The 27,356-nt window shown below is 43.6% G+C and overlaps 1 protein-coding gene across 5 annotated transcripts in view; it reads right to left on the bottom strand.

Moving 5' to 3' along the window:
* Positions 1-27,356, bottom strand: part of VPS53 (VPS53 subunit of GARP complex) — a 142,610-nt gene that overhangs the window by 34,813 nt on the left and 80,441 nt on the right. For all 5 annotated transcript variants that reach the window (XM_040641111.1, XM_008695297.2, XM_008695300.2 and 2 more), the window contains exons 14-17: positions 21,387-21,629; positions 17,283-17,430; positions 11,444-11,526; positions 10,449-10,527 (exon numbers count right to left, since the gene is read on the bottom strand). In XM_040641111.1, the coding sequence (XP_040497045.1) occupies positions 10,449-10,527; positions 11,444-11,526; positions 17,283-17,430; positions 21,387-21,629 (553 nt within the window). The remainder of the gene's footprint in view (positions 1-10,448; positions 10,528-11,443; positions 11,527-17,282; positions 17,431-21,386; positions 21,630-27,356) is intronic.

Below are 27,356 nucleotides of genomic sequence, written 5' to 3'. Positions count from 1 at the left end.
AAACAATTTAAAGTACTGGAGAACAAGGAAAGCTGATGTTGGTTTTACTATTAAAAAAAAAAGTCTGCAAAACGTAATTGGCAGTGACTCTGTCCAGTCACTGCCTCAGATGGGTTGATGCTTGCCATCACCCACCCCAGATGACTTAACGCTTGAGCTGTAACCTGAACGGCCCAAGACATGGACATTAGGACCCACCATATGCAGGTCCCTTTGCCCGGCACTCTGCATACATCACCTCATTTACTATTCCCACGTGAGCTCACTGGGTTCTCCCAGCAGTCTTGTAGATGAGGAAAGGAAAAAAGCTTAACGAGGGTAGGTACCTTGCCCAAAGTTACACAGCTGGCAAATGACAGAGTGGAGACAACCCAGATCTGTCTAAAGCCTGAGCAGTACAGCACCAGGCTGTTTCCTAGATGCTTGTTTAAAAAAAAAAAAAAAAAAAAAAGAGGAACAAAAGCACTTACTGTGCCTTAATGCAAGGTACGCCTTGTTTCTCAGGGAGAAGCTAATTAAACAGACCGTGATCAACCAAAGTTCTCTTGCAAAAAAGGCAACAAAAAGTAGCTTGCACTAGAGGGAACAAACATCATGAAAAGCCATCAGTGGGAATAAACTTCCAGTTTTTCCAGGTAAACTTTGCATTTGGCATTTAAAATTTACCCCTCCTTAGAAGTTTTTCCTTTTGTGCGTTTTGTCTAGGTGGGGCTGCATACGACTGCCCCTATATAAACAACAAGAAAAACAGATTGCAAAAGAAGCTGCGATTAAGACACAGGATTCACAGAAACAGCACACAAGGAAATGATCACACTTAACTACGCAGAGAGACTGCGGGGCCAGGGGCGCAACCATGGTTTCTGCTACCTGAGGACCCGGGCTGTGGCTGACCTTACCACTTTACAGGGAAGGCTGGGGAGATAATCACTTCCTAGAGAGAGTCCACTGTAGCAGGGAAGTCTGACCAATCCACCAATCAGAGAGCAGAGCTCTACAACGTGCTTACGTTGGAACTTGTTTTTCTCTGTTGCTATATGAAGCTTGGAGAGAGGCCTCCTGAGAAACTAATTTTCCTCAAATTCAAATTCCTACCTCTTCATTTTGATCATGGAACAAGAGAGATACAGAATACAGACCGAGACATGTGGCTCCCAGGAATATTTCAGGCAATCGGAGTCTGCTGTTACGGTTTAGGCTGCTGGGCCACTGGGCCCAAGCAACAGCCTCTGCCCAGGCAACACACAAGCACTCTAAAGCCTGTCTGGGCTACTTTTACTCATACAACAAGCATCTGCTATATTTACAGGCACCTCGTGCATGCCCAGCACTGGACCAAGCACTGTGTGGGAAATAAAAAGGGAGAAGGAACAGTTTTTGATCACGTGGTCGACATTTTCACTTACTGCCTACAATAATATAGTAAAGGAAGCAATAATATTCCTGCTTTATAGGTAAGACAGGCTTGAGGATAAGAAGTGATCTGCCTAATGACATGTAACTAATAAGTTAGCAGGGCTGAGATCTAGAAATTGGTATGTCTAACTCCAAAGTCCATGTTCTTTCCACTTTACCACATTGCTTTCCAAAAGTGTTACCACCCTAAATGAGCTTGAAATTAGCTGAAGGCACTGGAGCAAGCAGAATCTACGTGGGAGGCTGTGCGTACGCAGCTGACAAGGTCGTGGTGATGGCAGTGCAGAGGAAGATGCAGGTGCCTAACTCCAAGGTTCCCCAAGTTCCAGAACAGAAAGTGGAGTAATAAAGGTTTTAAGAAGATAAATATACATTTTTTCTACTTACTACTAGGCCAAGGGTAAGGTGAATTTGTACAACCTTTTCTTTGTTTAAGATTTATTTATTTTAGAGAGAGCAAGGAGGGGGGCAAAGTGGAAGCAGACTCTCCCCTGAGCTCCCTGCAGGGCTCCCTCTCCCAAGAGGGAGATCATGGCCTGAGCTGAAACCAAGAGTTGGACGCTTAACTGACTGAGCCACCCAGGTGCCCCTGTACAACTTTTTCTTTCTTTTCTTTTCTTTTTTCTTTTCTTTTCTCTCTCTCTCTCTCTTTCTTTCAGACTTTATTTATTTGACAGAGAGAGACACAGCCAGCAAGAGAGGGAACACAAGCAGGGGGAGTGGGAGAGGAAGAAGCAGGCTCCCAGTCGAGGAGTCCGATGTGGGGCTCGATCCCAGACCGCCGGGATCACGCCCTGAGCCAAAGGCAGACGCTTAACGACTGAGCCACCCAGGCGCCCCATGTACAACTTTTTCTTAAAAGCAATTTGAAAATATCTACCAAAAAGCTTAGCATTTTACGTATCTTTTGATCTCTGCAATTCTCTTTAAGGCAATTAATCTGATGTTAATAATTAGGAACGTTTAGAAAACACACACATACACACCCACACATACATACACACATGAGGTTGTCTGTTGCCAGACTGTTGTTGTTGTTGTTGTTTTTAACTTTGTTTGAGAGAGAGGGCAAGAGAGTACAAGCAGGGGGAGGGGCAGAAGGAGAGGGAGCAGCAGGCTTCCCACTGAGCAGGGAGCCTACATAGGGCTCGTTCCCAGGACCAGGATCATGACCTGGGCTGAAGGCAGCGCTTAACTGACCGAGCCACCCGGGTGCCCTGCCAGACTGTTTTTACATGTGAATAATTGGAAATAATTACTAAAAGTGAGTTGATTACATACATTTTAAGGGAAGGAGTACATTAGAATACTTAAAATGAGGCAATGTGGAGTCTGCCGGTTCAGAGTTCTAATACTGTCTGTCCAACCTGCTAAGTGCATGACTTGGCTAAGTTTTACCTAACCTCTCTAAACCTCAGTTTTCTTGCTATAAAACTGGGATGACGGTATCTATAATCCACACAATTACTGAAAGATGGAGTGCTCTTAACATAGTGCCTGTCAGGTACTGATTCCATGGTTAATGTTAACTATTGTTCCGATTTTAACAATAAATACTCTGTATTGGGGAACACTATGCAATCACTAGAACTACCACAGCTCTGGATTAAATGACACAGAAAACTATTAAAACCTGCTAAATGGGGAACAAAAGTTATAAAACAGTACATAAAGTATGAACTTATATTTTAAAAGTATATGCATAAAAAGACTGAAATAAATCTATTAATTAAAATACGAGTGATTTAAATTTTCTTCTTTTAAAAAATCTGTATTTTTTATAATGAAGGTGATTTACTTTAGTCATAATGAAAAAGAAATCTCTTTTATAAAAAAAAGAAAGATTTGCTTTGACTGTAAGTGGAAAGTTCAGGATTTTATTATTTTTTAAAGATTTTATTTCTTTGAGAAAGAGAGAGAGAGAGAGAGAGAAAAAGCACAAGCAGGGGGGAGAGGGAGAAGCAGGCTCCCCACAGAGCAGGGAGCCTACATGGGGCTCGTTCCCAGGATCCTGGGATCATGACCTGAGCCCAAGGCAGATGCTTAACTGACTGAGCCACCCAGGTGCCCTTGAGGAGTTCTTAACCATGGAGTTCTGTGGGCCTCCTGAAATAGATCTATTTTAATGACTGAGGAAAATGAGAACAGATTTGAGGACTGTTCTAACTATTTCAAAACGTCTTTGGGGGATAGTAACGCAGCTTCTAAATGAGTACATGTTCACAGTCTTGAAACCTAATAGAAATTACATGCCAGACTGCAAGGAAATTTAATTTGTTCAGTTTCTTCTGTTTTTTTTTCCCCTCCTAAAACTACCATTAATGGGCAAAAAGCGAAGTGTGTTTGATTTTGGACAGAGAGTTAGATTCTTTTAACCTAGTGATGTGAGTAGCCCTAGGAAAAAAGGACATAGTGAGGAGAGTACCATGGGACTAATGGTCTCTTTTTAAGGAAGCTACAGAATTTTTTTAAAATCCTACTTAAAAAGCCTAATTACAATGGCTAATTGCTAAGGATTTATAGAATTTACATTTAAAAGACAGAACTCTTCCTATTTCCACTAAAGCATTCCAAGCAGTTGCCTTTTCAAGAATCAGGAGACCTGGTTTTATTTCTGGCCTCACTGTTGTAAGGCTACATGGCTTTGGGCATATTATGAAAAAGAAAATAAATGCACTAGGATGACAGTTCGTTACTTTTCAGGGAGAAATATGCAAAGCAGACTGGAATACTTGGCTTGGCTCTCAGCCCCTTTTCTCCCCTGTAGGAAAGTCACGGTGTCAGACCAAGAGAGGCTGAAGACCAATCTCAAAAAGGGTGCTTGGGAATGCCTGAGGAGCTCAGGGTCACAAACCCAGAAACACCGGGCACACACTAACTTAGGGCCCTTCCACTTGCAGGCAAATTACTTAAGCTAATTTTGCTTCAGTTTCCACATTTGCCAAACGGACTGACTCTTACTCTGTATGTATGGTGTGGCACAATCCTGCATGGTGACAGACCTGAATTTGAATCCGGCCTGACGCTCCCACATGCTAGCTAAGAGATTTGGGACAAGTGACTTGACTTCTCTGAGTTTCAGCTCCCTTATCCGGGAAAGGAAGAAGGAAATAATATAGGTACCTTATAAATTTATTGTCAGAACTGAATGAAATACTGCATTGGGGTGCTGATTCCTGGTAAAGTGCTCCATAAAGAATAACTTACTATCATCTCATAGAGCTCATCTAAGAAAATAATGCAATATGGGAAGAGAAAGTGGTCTGAAAGGTAATTCTGACATAACTTACCCACAACATAACTGTAATCTCTAAGTTAGAGCTTCAGAAAGTTAAACTCTTACCATATTTCACTTCCTCCATATGGGCCTGGCCTGTTTAAGGCTGTTCCTGTATAGTTTCTACCAAACTGTGCCACTCTGTGCTTTCCTCTCCTTTTCCAGCAGCAGGGCTCTTGTCTACAGTTGGGGAGCTAATGGCTAGATGTGGGCATTTCCTATTTCTGACCTTCCTTCGATCAGCTCCAGGATGTTACCTGTTCAAGTAAGAAGCCCTGTTATTGGGATGCCTGGGTGGCTCAGTTGGTTAAGTGTCTGCCTTCAGCTCAGGTCATGATCCGAGGGTTCTGGGATTGAGCCCTGCATCAGGCTCCCTGCTCAGCCGGGAGCCTGCTTCTCCATCTGCCTGCCGCTCCCCCTGCTTGTGCGCTCTCTCTGACAAATACATAAATAAAATCTTAAAAAAAAAAAAAGGAGCCCTGTTATTGAGTACTATCAAGAAGCATCATATCTTCGACAGCACTTGTATGCACCTAAATATTTCAGTCTATGATCCTGCCATTTCCTATAAACATGCTGGATGTCTACCAGCTCCATCCAGCTCCCTCTGTTCAGTAGGGTTATCTATATCTCACTTTGTCACCATTCTTTGATCAAACAGGTGTCTACAAACTTTAGTTTTTTCTTCTTCCTACCCTCTTTACCTTCAAAGTCATTCAGGGAATACTACTGTTAAGGTATGCCATGGAGATCCAAAAATGAGTAAGACACAGCCCTCAAGTTGTTCAAAGCTTAACAGGGAAGACAGAAATAAAAAGAATTGTATAACAAAGTAGAGAGGCAGTCTAGGTACTGTGGTGTCTTCAGGGAGAAAGACTCTGTGGGTGAGACCAAAAAAAGTGGTGACACTGCAAGAGATTAATTTATTATTATTATTTTTAGGGGTGGGGGTAGAAGGGACAGAGGGAGAAGGAGAGAGAGACTCTTTTTTTTTCTTTTTAAAGATTTCATTTATTTATTCGACAGAGACAGCCAGCGAGAGAGGGAACACAAGCAGGGGGAGTGGGAGAGGAAGAAGCAGGCTCACAGTGGAGGAGCCTGATGTGGGGCTCGATCCCATAATGCCGGGATCACGCCCTGAGCCGAAGGCAGATGCCCAACCACTGTGCCACCCAGGTGCCCCGGAGAGAGAGACTCTTAAGCAGGCTCCATGTCCATCATGGAGCCCAACATGGGGCTCGATCTCACAACCCTGAGATCATGACCTCAGTCAAAATCAAGAGCTGGAGGCTTAACCGACCGAGCCACTCAGGCACCCCTGTAAGAGATCAAAATAGCCAGAACAATCTTGAAAAAGAACAAACTTGGGAAGATTCAAACTTCCTGATTTTAAAGCTTGCCACAAAGCTACAATAATCAAAACAGTGTGGTACTGGCATAAAGACAGACATACAGATCAAGGGACTATAACTGAAAGTCCAAAATAAACCTGTGTATCTATTATCAACTGATTTTTGACAAGAGTGTCAAGACCATCTAATGGTTAAAGAATAGTCTTTTCAACAAACGGTACCAGGATAGCTGTATATCTACGTGCAAAGGAACGAAGTTGAATCCTTACCTCACACCATATACAAAAGTTAACTCAACTCAAAATGGACTGAAGGCCCAAATGTAAAAGCTAAAAGTATAAAAGGCTTAGAGGAAAATACAGGTGTAAGTCTTTATAATTCTGTATTAGGCAATGGTGTCTTAGATATGACACCAAAAGTACAAGCACCAAAAGAAAAAATATAAAAATTGGACTTTAACAAAACTAAAAACTTTAGTGTTTCAAAGGACGTAATCAAGAAAGTGAAAAGACAACCCACAGAAAGGGAGAACATATTTGCAAATCATATATCTGATAAGGGTCTAGTACTCAGACTAGAAAAGAACTTTTACAACTCAACAAAAAGACAACCCAATTTAAAAATGGGCAAAGGATTTCAACTGACGTTTCTTCAAAGATACACGGATGGCGAATAAGCACATGAAAAGATGCTCAATGTCTGAGTCATCAAAGAAATACAAATACAAACTAATACCACAATGAGGTAGAATGCCTGTAATTTAAAAAAGTACTGGTGAAGATATGGAAAAATTAGAACCCTTGTACATTGCTAGTGGGAATGTAAAATGGTGTAGGTACTCATGGAAAACAGTTTGGCAGTTCCTCAAAATGTTAAGCACAGAGCTACCACATGATACAGCAGTTCCACTCCTAGGTATATATGTGAGAACTGAAAACGTATCCACACAAAAACTCGTACATGAATATTCATAGCATTATCTATAATAGTTAAAAAGTGGACAACCTAAATGTGCCTCAACCGATGAATGGATAAGCAAAATGTGTTATATCCACACAACAGAATATTATTCAGCCAGAAAAAGGGAGGAAGTACTGATACATGCTACTGCATGGGCAAACATTGAAAACATTAGGTTAAGTGAAGAAAGCCAGTCACAAATGACCACATATTGCATGATTCCATTTATGTGAACTGTCCAGAATAGGCAAATCCATAGAAACAGAAAGATTAGTGATTGTCAGGGAAATGAGAAGTGCGTGCTAATGAGTAGGAGGTTTCTTTTTTTGGTGTGATGAAGATGTTCTGGAATTAGTGGTGGTGGTTACACGGTCTTGAGAACATACTAAATATATATTTTTATTATATATACTTTAAAAGGGTGAATTTTGTGGTATATAAATTATACCTTAATGTTTAAAAAGGGGGCAGATATTTGAACTAGATCTTAAAGGGTGTGCTCACTGGGCAGACAATAGTGGGAAGAGAATTCTAGGCAGAAAGAAGAGAATGAGAAAAGGCATGGAGGCCCCCCAAAAGGTAATGCATTCAGGGAAGTAGAAGTGGCTCAGGGGCTAGAACATAGGCATATGCACAGGAGTGGCAGAACTGACCAGGCGCAGAGGGACAGATAATGAAAGGCCTGTGTGCTGCCCAAGGAGGTCATGCGGTACCTTCAGGTGAGAACAGGGTTTCTTCCCAGAATGACGTAACTACATTGCTTGGCTCAACCCATTTTTGTCAGAAAAGCCTCCTTTCGTCAACTCAGAATCACCTAACAGTTCTACTCCAAGTGGGCAAGCCCAACACTCATTTTTCTCACTATTTATAAAATCCATTTATTTACAGCATCAATTATTCAAAGGTTTCTCCCCACCAGAATATAAACTCATCAAGGGCAGCCAATCTCCCGTTTCCAATCTTGACTACGTAAGCGCAAGTACCAAGTGCTCTGTGAAACTGCGAAGCTGGGTAACGAGACTGGCAATTTCGACAAAGTTCTGAGCTTTCCTAACTATAAATCTCTGCTGATATCATCACCCTGTTTGGAATGCCCTCCTAATCACAAATTCGTTCAAAACGTCACCATCCTTCATGGCTTTCTTCGCTTCCCCACCTGATACGGAGAGAGAGATGGACTCTCTCCTCTTTGAAAGAGGGCATATTTTGTACTTTTCTTATGTTACTGATTTCCCCGTACCTTATACTGCTGTTACTTGCGCATTCCTCTCATCTCACACATCTCTTACCCCACACTTTCTGGAATCTAAGCACCTTGGGGTAAGGTCCATGTCTTTCCTGGCTTCGCAGCTCCCAGCACTGTGCTGGGTAGAGTCGGAATTGAACTGTCCCAACTAGCAGCAAAAATGATGGAACCAGAGACAAAAATAAGCATTACCGCAAAACAGAAGTTTTAAAAAATCCTAGAAGAAACGACACAAAACAGGACGCAGACACAAATAACAGAGTGTATGTTGAATCAATCTGTGACCACTTGGCTTGTTTATATCTGGTCATTTTCATCACATGGATTTCATTTTAGCAGAATACCAGAAAACTCAGACAAAGAGTAATGGTCTCCCAGCTGCTGCGTTCCCTAGTCTGTGGTTTTCCTATGATATAAACAAAAGATTCTGGAGGTATGGTCTCTGTTAATATTTGCTGGTGTGGGTCTGGGGGAGAAATGGGTGGTGGTGGGGGGAGTGGGAGGGAAATCCGCTAACGAACTGACATTTCATATAAGCAACACCTGGAGTGTTAAACTCCCCTACAACTGTTATTTTACTGGGGGAAAAAAAGTCCACTCTTCCTTTGGTAAATGTAAAATTCGTTTACCAGCTGCATTCCGATCTAAAGTGTGTGGCAGTTCAGGAGAGATGGCAGCTAGAGCAGATCACATGCAGGACACAGTGAATGTTCACCAGCAGCAAAGGGATAATCAGAGCCCGAAGAATGAATCTTCAGAGCCGCGTTCCTTTAAGAAAATGGGTAGCCTCAATTTGCCTGCTCATATGCTACCCATAAACACTGAGAATACTGGAAATACACATCCACATCCGATCGGTGGAAGGATCAACCTTTTGAATAGAAACTCTGTGACATCAGCTATTCAGGACTCCCCACTTAGCTTTATAAAACCCTGCGGCTTAAGTTTTGGTTTTCATCCTATTTTCGTTAAATGTTTACAATCTACTACAAAACCAAATTCAGACCAAATGTGTGCTTACACAACCTAGTGACATGGCCACTCCTCCTGACAAGAGGGAAAGAGCACCAACACTGATTGGCACCAGGCCAGTTGCTCTCTTCATGCTTCGTCCTCACAACACTGGGAGGCAGAGAGCTGCATTTCACATACTGATGAGTTAACTTGGGCCCAGAGAGGTTAAGTTATTTGCTCAACACCCCCAAAGGAAGAATGAGGAGAGTTCAGTCCGTCTGACCCCAAAGCCGGTGTTTTTTCTACAGTACTCTGCTACTGGCCAGTAGGCTCCAGAGAAGCTCTTTCTCCAGAGTTTGTAAGAATGCTACCAGAGTCTGTTAACTCGAGAACAGGCATTGGCAAACTTTTTCTGTAAAGGGTCAGACAGTAAATATTTTAGGCTTTTTGAGCCATATGGTCTCATGAGTTCCTTACTCATTAATTGTGTCTGCCATTGTTAACACAAAAGCACCCACAGATAATATATATACATGAATGAGCATAGCTGTGTTCCAATAGAACCTTATTTACAAAAACAGGCAATGGGTAAGACTTGGACTACAGGCTGTAGTGTGCTCACCCCTGCTCTAGAAATTCTAGAGTGGAAAGCTTCATGTTATTTGGATTAAAAAAATCAATAAATAACTGCCCATTTCCAGCTTAATTAATCAATAAACAAGAGAGTCTTCCATAGCCTGTATGGTCCGCGCAATTCAGGAATTTACATTCTTTGAGGAAGAAAAGATACAGGCACATAAAAGCCAAACAGTAACACGAGGCAGCGTGTGCTCCAGGAGGGTTCAGAGGGCCCCGGGCTGACTGATGAGCCACCACGACTTCAGGAAACCAAGGTCCACAACCTGATCCAATAATATTGTGCTGATAATGGAACTCAGAAAGAGTGAGAAGTTACCGCTGTAAGCACTGACAAAAACACCCATTCTGGTGAGACCACATCAAGGTTTTTAGCACGTGTCAGACGCTAAACAAAGATATCTCCTGCGGACTTAACGAACACACCGGCTCCCTGTCTTGTTCTCAGAGGACAAGCAACTGACCTAAGGCACAAGATAAACTCATCTCCTGGAGGCCCTGACACTTGAGGGAGTGAAGAACCCACAGGAGCCACAGGCCAGGGCTGACAGCAACCACTTGAGGTCACTCTTGGAGGTCTAAGAAGAAGCACTTCCCAAAACCTCACCTTGCTCATGGCGGTCAGGGCAGGATCGCAGGCAGCATCCAGATCTTGAACCAACAGCTGGATGCTGCTAGAGATGACACTGCAAACCAAACAAATTAGTGGTCACCACTCTGGGGAAGCAACTTTTCGAATGACTAACACAGCCCCCGCCCGATCTTTTAGGCACACGTATCGAGATTAGATTCATCATTTCATCAGAAACACTCAAGTTTGATTTCAAAAGGGAATGGACGACAACGAGGAGCATCTGGCTCTTCATTCTTGCTGCATGTCCTGGTCTTATCTGGGTGTGTCGCCACTGAGTCAGGTCACAAAATTCCATGGCTAGTCTCCCTAATCACTCCACCCAGGATCCCTCTTCCCTTCTTACTCCAAAAGCACCTGTTTGCTCAAAATGTTTAAATCAGAACTTGAAAAAAAAAAAAGTTGAGAAAAGGAGAGGAAGTGACCTAAAAAGAGAATCTTGATTTTTCCTCAGTATGGCCTACGCCAATCTCATTTACTGACCACAACAAAAATACCTCAAGGCAACGCCAGCGAAATAACTATCAGAGAAGGCTTCATAGTTTGAACTTCTTGGACAGACACCTGCCACCCCAACCCCACCCCCCGACACACAGCCTTTACATTCTAAGACACTGAAGGTGGGGCTGGCCCTCTGTGGATTTGGGGTGGGGTGGGTGGCACACAGGAGGCCTTGGATTTGACCTTCCTGCAGGGATGGTCAAGGGAGGATTTCTTCTCTTTGGTTATTCTAGATAGGGCAACAATAAAGACCCTGAAAGCTAAAAATGACTGTATCTGAGCGGGCCAAATGGGAGGCAGCTGCACTAGCTTCTAATGCTTCTTACTGGCTGCTGGAGAATCATCCTGATTCAACAGGGGGCCCCGGAAACCTCTTAGGTCCTGTGATGGCCTAAAGCCGACAGCCTGAGACATGCTGCTTTGTGAGCGGGAAAGGGCAGGCCTTAAGCAAATATGTGCGAGGTACATACGTGCTGAATGTATCCATTTCTCCAGTCAGATTGATTCGCTCAATCAGACTTACATCAACTTTCTCCTTGAGTTTTTCTTCTAGCTATTAAAAGTAAGAGAGAAAAACATGTTTAACAATGCTCCAAAGGAGTACCATAATAAGAATACTTAACATTTACCGAGTTTGATGATTCGGGTATCATTCCGGGCACTTTTCAAGTACTGACTCATTTAATTCTTACAACCCCATGAGGAAGATTCTATTATTATCTTCATTTTACAGAAGAGAAAATGGAGGTGCGATAGTACGTGGTAGGGCCAGGAGTCAGACTTCCTCCAGAACCTGTGCCCTTTAGCACTGGGCTGTACTCACCTCTTAGGACACACTGGAAATTCATTTCGTTAATTTTAAAAAGACCCGAGTTTTCAGGACCCTCCCTGCTCTATGACCCGCAGGCTCGCTCAGCAGCTGGAAGCCTCCGGTGGGGAGTGGCAGTAAAATCAGTTCAAGTACTCACTGAGTGCTACTATAGGCCACCCACTACGTTAAGGTGCTGGGGATACTGCGGTAAACAAAGGAAACACAGTCTGCCTTCATCAGCCTACAGCCCAGGACAGAAACACTGGCCATGCTCCCAGCTGCCTCAAAGAAAAAGACAACTGACCAGGAATTGTAAACATAATGAGTGTTTTGTCTTAAACTAAAAAGTACTCTCAGGGGTGTGTAAATTAGTGTAACCTTTCAGAAGGTAATTTATTTAAAAAGCAGAAATTTAAATATACACATTTTTAAAATAGCAATTTCACATCTAGAAATACACTTCAATGAGAATGAGAATGATATACAAAGATATGCAAGTATTCTTCGCAGCATTCATTAATTCAACCACAATTTTCAGAAAGCATGTTTGGTGATGGGTAGTAAGGAGGCCACGTATTGCAGGGAGCACTGGGTGTTATACGCAAGTAATGAATCATGGAACTTTACATCAAAAACTAGGGATGTACACTGTATGGTGACTAACATAATATAATAAAAAAATATTATTAAAAAAAAAGAAAGAAAGCATGTTTTGTGCCAGGCTACTCAGTGAACAAAGCAGAGACGTTCTGGTCTTATTTATGTTAGTGACTAAACTGGAAACAACCCACGGGTTTGTAAGGGACTGACGAAGCAAATTACAGTGAAGGCTTAATGCTTCAACTCCTCAGTGGCCTTTTCCTGTTACACTGAAAATAAAATCTGAACTTTCTAACTATAATTTGGGTCCTGTCTGGCTCTCTGGCTCACGTCTTCTTTCCTCCTTGCCTGCTTGGCTTCACTTACGGCTATAACCTAAGGTTCTGGAACATACCAAATTCATACATACCTCCTCAGGGCCTTCATGCTTCGCACTTCCTACTTTCTTTCCCCGAAACACTCCTTGCTCACCCCTCCTAACCAGCTTGCTTGCTTTGCCACCCCCCACTCCCAACCCTTCCACACTCCTCACCTGGCAGTCTCCTTTGCCTACCCTCGGTCTCCGCTTCAATACCACCTCTCCTCAGAGACGCCCTCCTCGGCCAGCTACTTCAGTAGCCAGCTCCCTAACCAGCACTCACCACAAAACGGAAATTACCTCTTGGCTTACTTATTACTATCTCAGCTCCTCCTTTAGTTCTAAGTTCCCTGATAGTAAGAAACTATCTACTTTGTTCACTACTGTCAGTTAACACCAAATACGGCGCCTGGTCCTTACCATAGTAAGTGCTTCCTGAGGATCTCCTGGATGAATGAAGGCAACAACAGGTGTAAAAGTGTTACAGTTAATGAGCAGATGTTGATACTGGCATTGTTTTTTAAGTTTTTTTTTTTTTTAAGATTTTATTTATTCATTTGACAGAGAGACAGACAGCCAGCGAGAGAGGGAACACAAGCAGGAGCAGTGGGAGAGAAAGAAGCAGGCTCCCAGCGGAAGAGCCTGACGTGGGGCTCGATCCCAGAACTCCAGGATCACGCCCTGAGCCGAAGGCAGACGCTTAACGACTGAGCCACCCAGGCGCCCCTGTTTTTTAAGTTTTTATTTTTCAATTCTTCACGCTTAGATTCTTGTCTCTAGTTTCTCCCTCCATTTCTTTTTGCTCTCTTCCTGCGATTTTTCCTAAGGAAACTGGATTGTTTGCTCTGCAGATTCTCCCATAGTTTGGATTTTGTTGATTGTATCCATGAGGTATTAATTAACATGTTCCTCTGTTCCCTGTATTTTCCGTAAATTGTAGTCTGATGTAGAAACTTGATCAGATTCAGGTTCTTCTCCCTCTCTCTCTTTTTTAGAAAACGATTTCATGATGGTATTGTGTTTTTTTTTAAGATTTTATTTATTTATTTGTCAGAGAGCGCGCACAAGCTGGGGGAGCAGCGGGCAGAGGGAGAAGCAGGTTCCCCGCTGAGCGAGGAGCCCGACGAGGTACTCCATCCCAGGACCGTGGGATCCTGACCTGAGCTGAAGGCAGAGAGGCTCAACTGATTGAGCCACCCAGGCGTCCTGGTGTTGTGTACTTCTATTGGGAGATACATGGTGCTTGTTGTCTCTTTTTTGTAATGTCAACAGCCATTGATGGTCACTGCCCAGATCCATTATTTCATTAGGAGGTGTAAAAGAAGGATATTCTAATTCTTTTGTTCTTCATCTATTAGCTAAAATTCTGCTATAAAGACATATTTCCTGGGGCCCCTGGGTGGCTCAGTCGGTTAAGTGTCTGCCTTCGGCTCAGGTCATGATCTCCGGGTCCAGGGATTGAGCCCCACGCTGGGCTCCCTGCTCAGTGGGGAGTCTGCTTGTCCCTCTCCCTCTGCCCTGTTTATGCTCTCTCTCAAATAAATAAAATCTTTAAAAAAAAAAAGAGATTTCCCATTGTTAATGATTTCGTTATCCTGAGGTATAAGTTCAACAGGAAAGGGTAAGAACTTTCCCTTTATTTACCAGTATTCAATTCATACCAGTGGTTCCTTATTATCTTTGAAGATGATAAGTGCACTAAAAAAAGAGAACTCATAATCACATGGATTTAAACATATTTGATGTTTTCAAGGCATTGTAGTGAACTTCTCACTGATGTTTACACATCCCACCTCTGACCAGCAGAGCTTATTCAGGTTGGCCCCTTTATTAGTTTCTTCGGCTGCCCTAACAAATTACTACAAACATGGCGGCTCAAAACAAAGAATGTATTCTCGCACAGTTCCAGAGGCCAGAAGTCCAAAATCAAGGAGCTGGCAGGGTTGGTTCCTTCTGGAAGTTTTGAGGGAGAAGCTATTCCATGCCTCTCTTCTACCTTCTGGTTGCTGGCAATCTTTGGTGTTCCTTGGCTTACAGACACATCACTCCAATCTCTGCCTCTATCTTCCCTGTGTCTGTTAGATCTCTCTTTCCTCTCTAAGGATGCCAGGCATTGGATTTAGGGTTCACCCTAAATGCAAGATAATCTCTTTTTTTTTTTTTTTTTAAAGATTTTATTTATTTATTCGACAGAGATAGAGACAGCCAGCGAGAGAGGGAACACAAGCAGGGGGAGTGGGAGAGGAAGAAGCAGGCTCATAGCGGAGGAGCCTGATGTGGGCCTCAATCCCATAACGCCGGGATCACGCCCTGAGCCGAAGACAGGCGCTTAACCGCTGTGCCACCCAGGCGCCCCAAGATAATCTCTTCTTAAGATCCTAACTTAATTATAGCTTCAAAGACCCTATTTCTGAATAGGGTCACATTTACAGGTATTGGGAGTTAGGACTTGGACACATCCTTTTGTACAATAAGCCCATTATGGCTCCTGAATCCTTCTGAAATGACTGTCACTGTCTTTGATATTTTTCTTGCTTTTTGCATGACGTGATGCTCCAGGCTCATCTTGCCCATTTCCCGTCCCAGACCTGGAATTACTCATTCTCCAGGAATCTCTGGTTTCTTTTAGGGGAAAATGGTATTTAGAGATCACAATATAGGTGCTAAGAATGTACTGACTTTTATAATCAGTAAAAATAATCTTCACTAGGGACACCTGGGTGGCTCAGTCGGTTAAGCATGTGCCTTTGGCTCAGGTCATGATCCCACGGTCCTGGGATCGAGTCCTGCATCGGCCTCCTTCTTCAGCAGGGAGCCTGCTTCTCCCTCTGCCTACCGCTCTCCCTGCTTGTGCTCTCGCTCTCTTGCTCTCTCTGTGTCTCTCTGACAAATAAATAAAATCTTAAAAAAAAAATCTTCACTAAGTAACAGAAAAATTGGCTATATCTATCATGAGTCATCAAAATGGTCTTTGATCTACTAGTAGTTCTAGAACTTTTAAGAATCTGTTCTAGAAAAATAATGCAAAACATATTAGATGTTCTTTGTAGGATTACTTTAGAAGCAAAAACCAGAAATAGCATAAACAATTATGAGGGATACTGTGAAGTAATTTATGGTATTATCCCTTAATGAAATATTATATAATTATTAACAATGTTGGCAATAAAGATATTATAACAACAGGAGAAATGCTAGTGCTGTGAAGTTAATAAAAACAACAAAGGGATATGAGGCTGAATTAAGTTAAGATTATAGCATACAAAACTTGTTCATGAAAAAGGACAGAAAGAAAATACTCCAAATTGCTAATATGATTATGTGATGGTGATGGGATTAAGAATCATTATCTTTATGTTTTTCCCCCCTTTGGTTCCATGGTTATTTAACTTTTATTTTTAATTTAAAAATTATTTATTTATTTACTTGATTTACTTTTAATTTTATTTTTAAAATACTCTATTATATGTGTGTGTGTGTGTGTGTGTGTGTCGTCCTTTTCTGCACACATGCAAAAAAACAGTTAAATAGACAGTGTTTCTTCATCACCGAACTCTGGACCTCTCCGCCTTGGAGGTCCTCACCGATATTTCTGTCCTGCCCTGGGAGCTCTTGGGGCTAAAGGGATTGCTGTCTCTGGCTCCAAGGCCAAACCTTTACAGATCATTCCCTGTGTGACTCAGTGTGACCACGTCCCCACACAGAGCATGCTATTGCCTCTGGCTGGCTTAAACTCAACTGTGAAGTTTTGGGGGGAACACTTCTTATTTTGGCCTCTTGTATTCTGCTCTGGCTCACAGGCACTCCAAGCTGTACTGTCTGAACCATAATTTATGACTACCTTCCAACGATCCAGACATGTGTAAATAATAAACCCAAAAAGGGGGGAAGAGCACAACCTTCTCCAATTATTTTCCTTCTCTTGGCCTTAGGTGAATTCCAGACCAAATGTGAAAAGGAACTTCTAATCCCACGTTGAAGGCTAAATGGAAAATTCTTCTGGGTCTTCCTTCTGCTAATGGGGAGCTCCAGGAGAGGCATCACCCTTTCCTGCTTCACAGTTCCTGAACGTCAGCATCCAAACAATGGTTGTTTGTTTAGGCAGACTGAGAATGCTATGTACATTTCAGGGGACGTGTAAAAGCCCAAAGGATTTTGCTTAGACTAGTAACGCTTCTGAGAATGGAATCACTGGCTGTGACTCATCGCCACCAAAGGCTGGGTCCTAGCATCGTTCAGCTTGTCACTGCCTTTCTTACATGGGAGACAGTGCTACTGACCTACTTTCAAGAGGGCATGCCCTCTGAGTAGCTGAAACAACTCTGGGGAGGAGATCAGTCATCCTTTCTTTTCCAGTCTCCTTTTAACAAGGCTCTTCTGTAAGATGGCTGCCTGCACCGTCTTCTGGCTGGACAGCAAGTTTTCCTCTACGACCAACTGGTCTGCCCACAGGTGTACGTGGCTTGTGACGGCCCACAGTCCTACCTACTGAGTCAAGAGGCCCAGATGGCTCAGGAAAAGGAGGCGGTGGACAGCTCACCTGCTGGGTGGTGGCCAGACAGTACTCTGCTGTGCTCAGGATGCTGCAGACGAGGCAGAGCTCCTCTAGAGTGAACTTGGCTACCTCCGAGCCTTCCTTTTCCTTGAGGAGGCTGCTGATGGTCAGCCCTCCACTGCTGCTCGTGGTTCTGAGGAAAAGGAACAGGAACTGGTTAGGCTGGGGCTTCTCCTTTGCTTCCTGAACTGGTAACTACACATCTTAAGACAAAGAAAAGGGGGAAGGAAAGGCTGGACGTGGCCCAAACAAACCCACATACAATGAGCCTTTTCCTACTGACCTTACCTTGACTATCATCTGTTTAAGTTCTCTGCCCATCAGGAGTAGGAAGAAACAACTCCAACAGTGAGCGAGTAATCAGTCACAGTAACTATGACGACTCGGGTACTCACAGAGAAGGCTGCTGAGTGGCCTCTCTGCTTAGCTTTAGAATCTCCTGCTCTGGAGGGCTCGCTCAGGATCACCTGTAGCACGAAAGCCTGTTCCCTGTTTCAGTCAAGAAAATTCTGCACGGGAATTTGTACACTGTGCTTGTGGAGGGGTACCAAGGTGAATGTTTTTTTTTTTTTTTTTTTTTTTAAAGATTTTATTTATTTATTCGACAGAGAGACAGCCAGCGAGAGAGGGAACACAGCAGGGGGAGTGGGAGAGGAAGAAGCAGGCTCCTAGCGGAGGAGCCTGATGTGGGACTCGATCCCGGAACGCCGGGATCACGCCCTGAGCCGAAGGCAGACGCTTTAACGACTGCGCTACCCAGGCGCCCCTACCAAGGTGAATGTTAAGACATGGTTCCTGCTCAAAGCCCCGAACGCCTCACCCCTTCCTACTGATCTAATCGTGTGTTCACAAAATGTAAAACTAGTTATAAAACCTCCTGCTATTTCAACTGTGTGAGTCCAAATTTTTTTTAGTTGTGTTATATTAGTCCCCAGACAGTACTTCTTTAGTTTTTGATGTAGTGTTCCATCACCCATTGTTTGCATATAACACCCAGTGCTCATTACAACACATGCCCTCCTTAACACCCATCACCGGGCTACCCCATACTGCCACTCTCGAGTCTAACTTTTTTAAAAGAAGACAGAATTCTTTATGACATTTACCTGAAAAATAAAAATATTAAAAAAATAATCCTAAAGCTGCCCAGTCTTACTGGTAATCAAAGATTTGAAACGATCTTCATTTCCAGCACTTAACAAGGGCGTGCGGATGCCGACACTCCTGCACTATGTGTCAGGACCACGGGGTCGTACAGCCCTCCTGGGGGAGTAGCTCAGCTTAAAAACATGTTCACGTTACTTGACCCAGTAGTTCTACTCCTGTTCAAGGATGCTTTTCTGTTATTTAAAATACTAAAACCGTGAACCTGGGGCGCCTGGGTGGCACAGCGGTTACGCATCTGCCTTTGGCTCAGGGCGTGATCCCGGCGTTCTGGGATTGAGTCCCACATCAGGCTCCTCCACTAAAAGCCTGCTTCTTCCTCTCCCACTCCCCCTGCTTGTGTTCCCTCTCCCGCTGGCTGTCTCTATCTCTGTGGAATAAATAAATAAAATCTTTAAAAAAAAAAAAAAAACGTGAACCTAACCTAAATGATCGATTAAGAGAACGATCAAGAAGAACTTGAGAAGTTCAGTGAGGTTCTCCTGCATGTTGGATTATCGTGACATCACGAAAAGTGTTTTGAGGACTATGTACTCTCACGAGTGCCGAATGTTCTCTGTTGGCCTCCCAGATCCATTCGTCATTCTTCTCTTCCCTTCTCTCTGGCTCAGGAGACTGACCTCTACAGACTTATCACTCTCGCTCCCTGGCCCTCTGGCCTCCAGTAGGTTCAATCAACGGGAGATGTGACAAGAAGTTGGAGAGGTAGAGGAGAGAGATGTCTGAGTCCTAACCGCCACCTCTGCTTCCGTGTGGTGTTGGCGGTGACTGTGGCGCTCCATTTTCTGTGGCAATCCTTCGTCCACAGTCCCAGCTCTCAAGTGAGTTTTATTTTATTTTTAAAGATTTTATTTATTTATTTGAGAGAGAGCACAAGTGTGGGGGGGGGAAGGGACAGAAGAAGAGGGAGAAGCAGGCTCCCCACTGAGCAGAGAGCCCACTGGGGGACGCAATCCCAGGACCCTGGGATCATGACCCAAGCCCAAGGCAGCTGCTTAACCAACTGAGCCACCCAGGTGCCCCTCAGTGAGCTTTAAAGTAGTAACAATTACCCTCTAGTATCTGGATGCTTCAGAATCCTCTGTTGGTTTCTTTCACGTGAATAGTTATTTCTATTTCTGTGAATAGTTGCTTTGGTAACAATACCCTAGCTGAGTACACCATTTGTTTCCTGCTGTGATACCTGGGGAAAATGCTGGCAGGATGTTAAGTGAAACCAGCAGGGTACAAAACTACAGGCAGTATATTCCCAATACTGTTAAACAAACAAAAGCACAAAATCATACACATTATATATATAAATAAAGAACAGAAAAACATATACTAAAAAGTTAAATTTGTTTTCTCTGGGTGGTGAGATTATAGCTGACTTTTATTTTTGTCTTTCTGATTTTCTGTGCTTTCTAAACTATAATAAACATTATTTTGATGATCAGAATAAAAGTTATTAAAAAATTTTAAAATGTTTTTATTATAGTCAAAGAAATTCTCATTGATGAAATATATTTGTTACTTCAAATCTCTGGTTAGAGCATAAAAATTTTATTTTCTCTCCTCCAAATAATGTAAAACTCCCATATATGACACATTTTAGTGAAAACAACCGCAACTACTTCCAGAATTATTGAATTTAGCCATGGGGATGATTTATAAACAATAAATTCCAAAGCATTATTTTATTTTAATTTTTAAAAAAGATTTTATTTATTTATTTGACACAGAGAGAGAGACAGCCAGCGAGAGAGGGAACACAAGCAGGGGGAGTGGGAGAGGAAAAAGCAGGCTCCCCTCGGAGCAGGGAACCCGATGCGGGGCTCGATCCCAGGGACCTGGGATCATGCCCTGAGACGAAGGCAGACGCTTAACAACGGAGCCACCCAGGCGCCCCCAAAGCATTACTTTATTTATTTTTTTTTTTAAGATTTTATTTATTTATGTGACAGAGAGACAGCCAGCGAAAGAGGGAACACAGCAGGGGAGTGGGAGAGGAAGAAGCAGGCTCCCAGAGGAGCCCAATGTGGGACTCGATCCCGGAACGCCGGGATCACGCCCTGAGTCGAAGGCAGACGCTTTAACGACTGCGCTACCCAGGCGCCCCTCAAAGCATTACTTTAGATCATATTCTATCATAATCGAAATTGCTGTAGAACCAAAAATCTTTGGCTCCACACCCAACGTAGAGCTCAGTGTAGGGCTTGAACTCACAACCCTGAGATCAAATCCTGAGGTGAGATCAAGAGTCAGACGCTTAACTGACTGAACCACCCAGGTGCCCCAGAACCAAAAATCTTTAAACTCTAGTCGAACAGCCATTTATTTTAATTAATAAGCACTATAGCAATATTCTAATGTCCCAGAATACAGTGAAGTCACTATAATTAGGGGCTGTGCTATGTAACCCCCTATCCCCAATCCTACCACATCTTTAAATATTAGACTCTATTCAACAAGACACACACACTAAGACACAAACAGAGACTCTGGAAAGTAATCAGATTGAGGGAAAAACATTCACACCTCCCACGTGCTCATCATCCCAGGGCATACTCACTGAATGAAACTGCCCGTGCTGTTTAGAAGTTATTGCTACCACCACCTTAACTTTTTTTTTTGGCCAAAAACCTATTTTTGAATCTATATAAATTAAATACATACATAATGGAACTGACTCCCTGGAGTCCACTGTGGTTAAGATCTGACCTGTGCTGGCAGCCAGTGTGGGCATTTCCTCTAACGGTCTTGATCAGCTGTGGCATCCCATTAGAAAGGAAATAGTCTCAGACCCTTGGGAACTCAGTACGAGTGTTTCCCTCCTTGAGACTCTTAGCAGTTCGGTAAACAATTTCAGAGATTTCCTTAGATTCCCATATTTAGGTATATTCAGAATCTTTTGTCACCACTCAGATCAGGAAGAATAGCACTCACTTGGGTAGATTGCCAGAGAGGATTTTCCAGGCATATTCTCGAAGGTACTTCTGGAAAATGGTGGTCAGGGCGATCATTGGCTCCCCAGTACTGAGCTGGGAGCATTGCACCATGCACTTCTTGTAGTAGACAAAGAGGTCAGCACAACTGGGGAGCACAGCACCTCCTTCGTCAGTGTTGGGTTTAGGTGGCCCCTGGGCTTTGAAATCGGCCACAAACCGATCGATCAGTTCTCCAAGGTTTCTAGGAGGAAGAAAACCTACAATGTTATTTCAAGAAAGGTAAAGCAAATGTGCTTGCCTGCCATAAGTAAATCATTCCTTTTTTTTTTTTTTTTAAAGATTTTATTTATTTACTTGACAGAGATAGAGACAGCTAGCGAGAGAGGGAACACAAGCAGGGGGAGTGGGAGAGGAAGAAGCAGGCTCATAGCAGAGGAGCCTGATGTGGGGCTCGATCCCATAACGCCGGGATCACGCCCTGAGCCGAAGGCAGACGCCTAACCGCTGTGCCACCCAGGCGCCCCCATAAGTAAATCATTCCTAATGCTTTTCACATTTGAAACTGGACCACTTTTATCCATATCTTCATTAACTGCCACCAGCACTCCAACAATAACAGCAGCAAGAATATTTGGTGTTTATTTGTGTGCTGCTCTCTGCTTTTCAAGGCGTTTCATGATCCCATCGAACCCAAAGCCTCTGTGAGGGAGATAAGGTATTACTGGACTCTCTAAGAGATGAAAAAATTAAGGTCTAGAAAGTTTGTTACACAATTCAGTGGCACAGCTGAGTCTAGAGGCTGTCATTTAAGTGCCTGCACTGATCCTAATACCATATTAGTACCATCTCTTCTCTCCACAAATGAAAACCCTAAATAACAATAGTGATCATTTTCTTAACACTTACAACGTACCAGGCACGCACTATGTCAGCACTTTAGAAGTGTCCTTTCACTGACCTTCACTCAATCTTTACAGTAACCTTACGAAGTATGTAGTATTCCTGCCCTCATTTTCAAAAGCAAGGTGCAGAAAAGTTAAGGACCTTGTCCACGGTCAGAGCAATGGAGTAGGGGAGCCAGGATTCAAAACCAAACAGCCTGGCTCAAACCTCATGCTTTTAACCACTCTACCTTCCTATCTCCGAAAACACAAAAAGGTTATGATGTCAGCAAATATTTTGATATCATTAACTTAAATGTGCCCCTTCCTATCTCCGAAAACACAAAAAGGTTATGATGTCACCAAATATTTTGATATCATTAACTTAAATGTGCCCACGGGACAGATGCCTAAGCAGAGATGAACAGTAAAGAAGTATTCTAATGCTTTCTTTCTCCTTTAATGCATTTTTTTCCTTAATGCTTCCAGAATCAAAGGTATAAAAAATTTTGGGAGAAGGGAGGGTGTGGCAGCCCCGGGCTTGCAGCAGGTCACGATGGTGATGATGGTGGTAGCAGTCCCCCCATTACCCTCTCAAACCTCACTGAGTGTGCCTCAGTCATACTGAGTCATCACAGCTTGGGTCCAGCAGGGCTCTACTCATTGTTTCCTGCACAGTTGAGCTGTATGGGAGGGAAGAATGGGAAGAGTCCCCACCCCTTGACATTTTCCATCTTTTTAGGTTACTGTCTAAGGCTACAGGAATCCAGCTGTGCTTTCAGAATGTATTTATATAACAGGAAAAACAAGACAAGAACCACACACAGCACCAATTAGCAGGAATAGGAGAAAATTGACATTTTACTCAAGAGCTTTTCTTACTGAAAGTTGATTATATCCAGATGTAGCCACTCTGCCCTCAAAGAACTTCAGTCCTAGACTAGGTCCCTGTGGTGATGGTCAGCGAGCAGGGAAGGAACTTGTTGGTTAACCTTGGAAAGCTGCAGGGTCACCACCCCCGTTCCTCGCCACCTCTGCCTGCCCCACCTGGCCACTTAATCTCTCGTTGCTCCTGCACAGGGACCCTCCACTCCAGCCAGACTCACCTTAACTGCCCCTGCCCCATCTCTGTCTCTGACTCTGGGCCTTCGCCTGTGATGCCTAGATGCCTTCCCCGGCCAAGGTGCTCTTCTGCCACCCCCCCACTCACGCGTGGGCTCGGCCCAGACAGTTCTTACGCCAACCCTCTGTCTCAATTTCAACTTCTGTCATCTGCAACACACTCACAGTTTATGATTATTATTTTTTAACACTTCACTATCCAGTGTAAGGATGTCAAATGTTCAAGAAACAGGACGGCCTTCTCCCATCCTGGGCTCGCAGCAGGCGATGCTATCAATAATGGCTCTCTTTTTCACTGATCTTTGGTGTAATTTCAGGATTCTTCTTGAGACAGCATTCTAGCCAGTCACTGATAAGCTGAAGTTGGTACAGAAGGTGAAAGGTGCTTGCTCCACAGCAAAATCTTCTTCTCTGATTCCTGTATGTTATCACAAGCTCCTTGAGAGTAGGGATAAGGTTTGTTACTTCTGCTCTTCCCAGGCCCACCCTTCACACATATGTGTGAAGCTAACCTTCCAGTTATGTCTGTGCCCAAGACATACACAGCTCATCAGCCCTCATGCTTTGTTCCCGAAGGATGGGAACGGAAGGGTGGGTAGGTGGAGATGGGGCAAGGGCTGGTGCAGTGGAGAACATGTAACAGGAAAGCAAAACGTTCCATCTGAGTCTTCTTAGGAGAGATTCTAATCGCCAAACCTCTAGTGCCAACAAAAACAGGGGCCAGAGCTCTGAAGTGTTTTTACTTTGACCACTCATCCAATTCCCCTAGAAGCTGAAGTCAGGATACTTACTTCCCTGCCTCGTATTTCATAGCCAGCTCGATCAATAAGATTATAAATTAATCATGCTCATAGAACATAAAGAAAATTTCCACTTAAAAAAAACCTCTGAAGATCTTCCATACTTTGCAGGCTGTCTCCCAGGTTGCTTCTGACACTGTTCTCTGCGCGCATGAGCTACAAACCCCTCAGACTAAGCTTCCCTCCCTTACCACGCTGTTTGCATCTGCACGCTTCTATGCCATATGAAACACCGGAAAACGAGTGATTGACATGTCACAGCACAGATGGTCCAATCCAATCAATTTGTACGTGCAAGGCTCTGTGTGCCATACATATAAGATATAAATGAGTTCAATTAAAAAAAAACAACAAAAGTTGTCCTTCCTTCCAGGCACCAAACACTAGCCTGAGTTCTGGCGAGACCTTTTTGTAAGACTACTAGAGAAAGGAGTGTGTGTCCTATTGACCTGCTGACTGGAGTCATAAGGAGGTGTTTTTTACACCAGAAAGCAATTACAATCAAGTAAGAGTTTATAAAGGGTCAAGTGCTGATCAAGTGCTGCTGGGTATGGGCGTTAAGACACAGCATTGACCCATCAGAAGCTTTGGTCTATCTGGGGAGATAGGACCCTCATGCTCATGATATTTAGATTTCAAGACAGCAACAAAATGCTAATTTGGCAGTACAGACAATATGAACAATTTGTTTCAGACGAAGGAAACGAGAGAAAATTTCGCAGCAGACTCAGGTGAGGGAATACAGGCCTGGAGTCAGAAGCGAGCCCAGAATACGGTGTGTGGAAGGGGGGCTGTACGGAGGAGGGGACGTGGCTACGGGAGAAGTCAGCAGTTGGGCAAGTCTGACTTTCAGTCTGACTTACCCAGTCTTCTGTCTTCCCACAGCAAACCGCTGGTAGCTTCCTACCGTCACGCCGTACACAACCTCCCACCTGGCCACAAGCCTGTACACTAGGCACCGTACCGGCGCCATTAGAAACACGATCTCCTCACAACAGCCCTGAAGAGAAGGCATTCTTACCGCCATCTTGTAAAGGATGAAACTGAGCAAAATAATATCGCTTGCCCTAGGTCACAGAATTTGTCGGAGCTGGAATCTGAAAATGTGGACGTCTGACTCCAATGCCCAGCTCTGTCCACCGTGCCACGCTTTGCTTTTACAACACTGAGGCGCTATACAGAGAGATGGCATCGCGCTTGCGGCCGTGTTCACTTTCTCTCCACTTAAAGGAACGTGTCACGGGTGTGGATGGTAGAGGAACGACCAAGGAATTTCTTCTGGTGGATTTGCAGTCGGCATCCCTAGCAACAATATTCTAACCAGAATGGCACAGGGAAAGGAAGATGGCAGTCAGACAAAGCTGGCAAGGAACTGAGCATGGGCAACACAGGTCAGGATCCCTAGGATCTTACCGGGCTTGTTAATTCAAGGGTACTCAAGCTACTTTGCACCGCTCCGCCCCTGCCGTTGGGTTGGGGCCAGTGGGGTTGGGGAGCCAAGGTGTGGCTTGAGCACAACTGGGAGATGGACTACACACAGGTAAATGGAGCAAATAAGGAAATCCATGGAAGATGTGGGGAGCCAAGTTTCTCACTGCTGCAGAATGTGGTTAGAGACGAGCAAGGCGGGAAGCGAAAATAAACCCCGCGGTGTTGGATCGGAATTAGTTATCAGCATAAACTCAAAGGTTTTAATATATACGTTGGTATAAAAATAGGTACAGATGTCTGTGTTTATACATCTATGTATATACACACATACAGTCCTTAGCTCTCTCAGCCGCGAGGACCCAGACGCATGACACACAAGCAGTAATGAACATACCTGATGCCCAGAACTTAGTTTCTAAATATCATTCCCCGCCAAAGAAACCAGAGAGCCTGGAAAAATGGGTGACTTGGGCTGGCGTAGGAAAGTACCAGATGAGCCTGGTATGTTTTGTTGGGCCAGAAAACAACGGCCCCAGAAATGATAGGCGCATGCAAAAAGCATGAAAAACCAGCCTGAGGCGTTCCAGTGGCCAAATCGGGGACGATTTGAGCAATAAAATAATGATGGATCCTGAAAGAGGAAAAGGACATCAGTGGAAAAACCAGTGGGAAATCCAAATAAGGTCTGGGTTTAGTAACTAGAACTGTACCAATGTTAACTTGCTGGTGTGGTAACTGTGCTGCGGTTATGTAGGACACTGACATCAGGAGAACTTGGGAGAAGGGAATATGGGAAATCTGCGCTATTTCTGAAACTTTCATGTAGGTTTAAATTTATTCCAACATAAACTTACAAAAAGGTAGTAACGGCTATAATCCACTGAATAAAACAGGAATCCACGAGTACGTGCTGACATAAGTGGGGATGAGAAAGCTCTTTCTTAAACTATAATGCAAACTAATAAACACAGAAGAAATGATGGTATTAGAAAAATCATCATTCGGCAACTATCTCAGTAATTAATGATTCGGGCAAGTATCAGCAGGAGGTGAGAGATGAGAAAAAGAGTATTTATATGGTTTCAACATCTCTCCTGACAGTTATTAATTATTATTAATTACTTATTAATAAAGAGAGAAGCCTGGCAGACTTATCTAAAGCAAGTAATACAAAGGAACACGACGAGCTGCAGGGCAAGCCGACAGTATGCGCCTCCTGATGTGAATTACTGAGAAGAACCCGGCACCGCTTCTGCATAAATCATAAATCATGAGGAAACATTAGTCAAACCCAGACGGACGGACATTCCACAAATGAACTGGCCTGTACTCTTCAAAAATTTCAAGGTCATGAAAGATAAAGAAAGAATGAGTTGTTTTTCTGTCTTGAAGAGACCAAAGAGACGTGACAAGTAAATGGACCCTGTGGTCCTGGCATGGATCCTGGATCTAGAAAAGACATGATGGGGACCACCGGCGAAATGGAATGGAGTCTACGAGTTCAATGGTACTCGTGGATCAAGTTAACTTCCTGGTGTTGATAGGTGTACTGTGGTTAGGTAGACTGTGTGCTTATTTATAGGAAACACGCACTGAAGTCTTGAGGAGTAACGGGGCACTCTTGCCTGCAATTTGAAGAAAGTGTCTATGTAGAGAAATCTCTTCTCCAAGAGTCAGTCAGAGCAAATTACTATATTCCCAAGAGTAAAAGTTGTATGAACTTCCTTCTTGAAC

The sequence above is a fragment of the Ursus maritimus genome, unplaced genomic scaffold, assembly GCF_017311325.1.
Source record: "Ursus maritimus isolate PB19 unplaced genomic scaffold, ASM1731132v1 scaffold_24, whole genome shotgun sequence".
Classification (NCBI taxonomy): domain Eukaryota; kingdom Metazoa; phylum Chordata; class Mammalia; order Carnivora; family Ursidae; genus Ursus; species Ursus maritimus.
The sequence above is the reverse complement of the archived record's forward strand: the minus strand, read 5'-3'. Positions and strand labels throughout refer to the sequence as shown.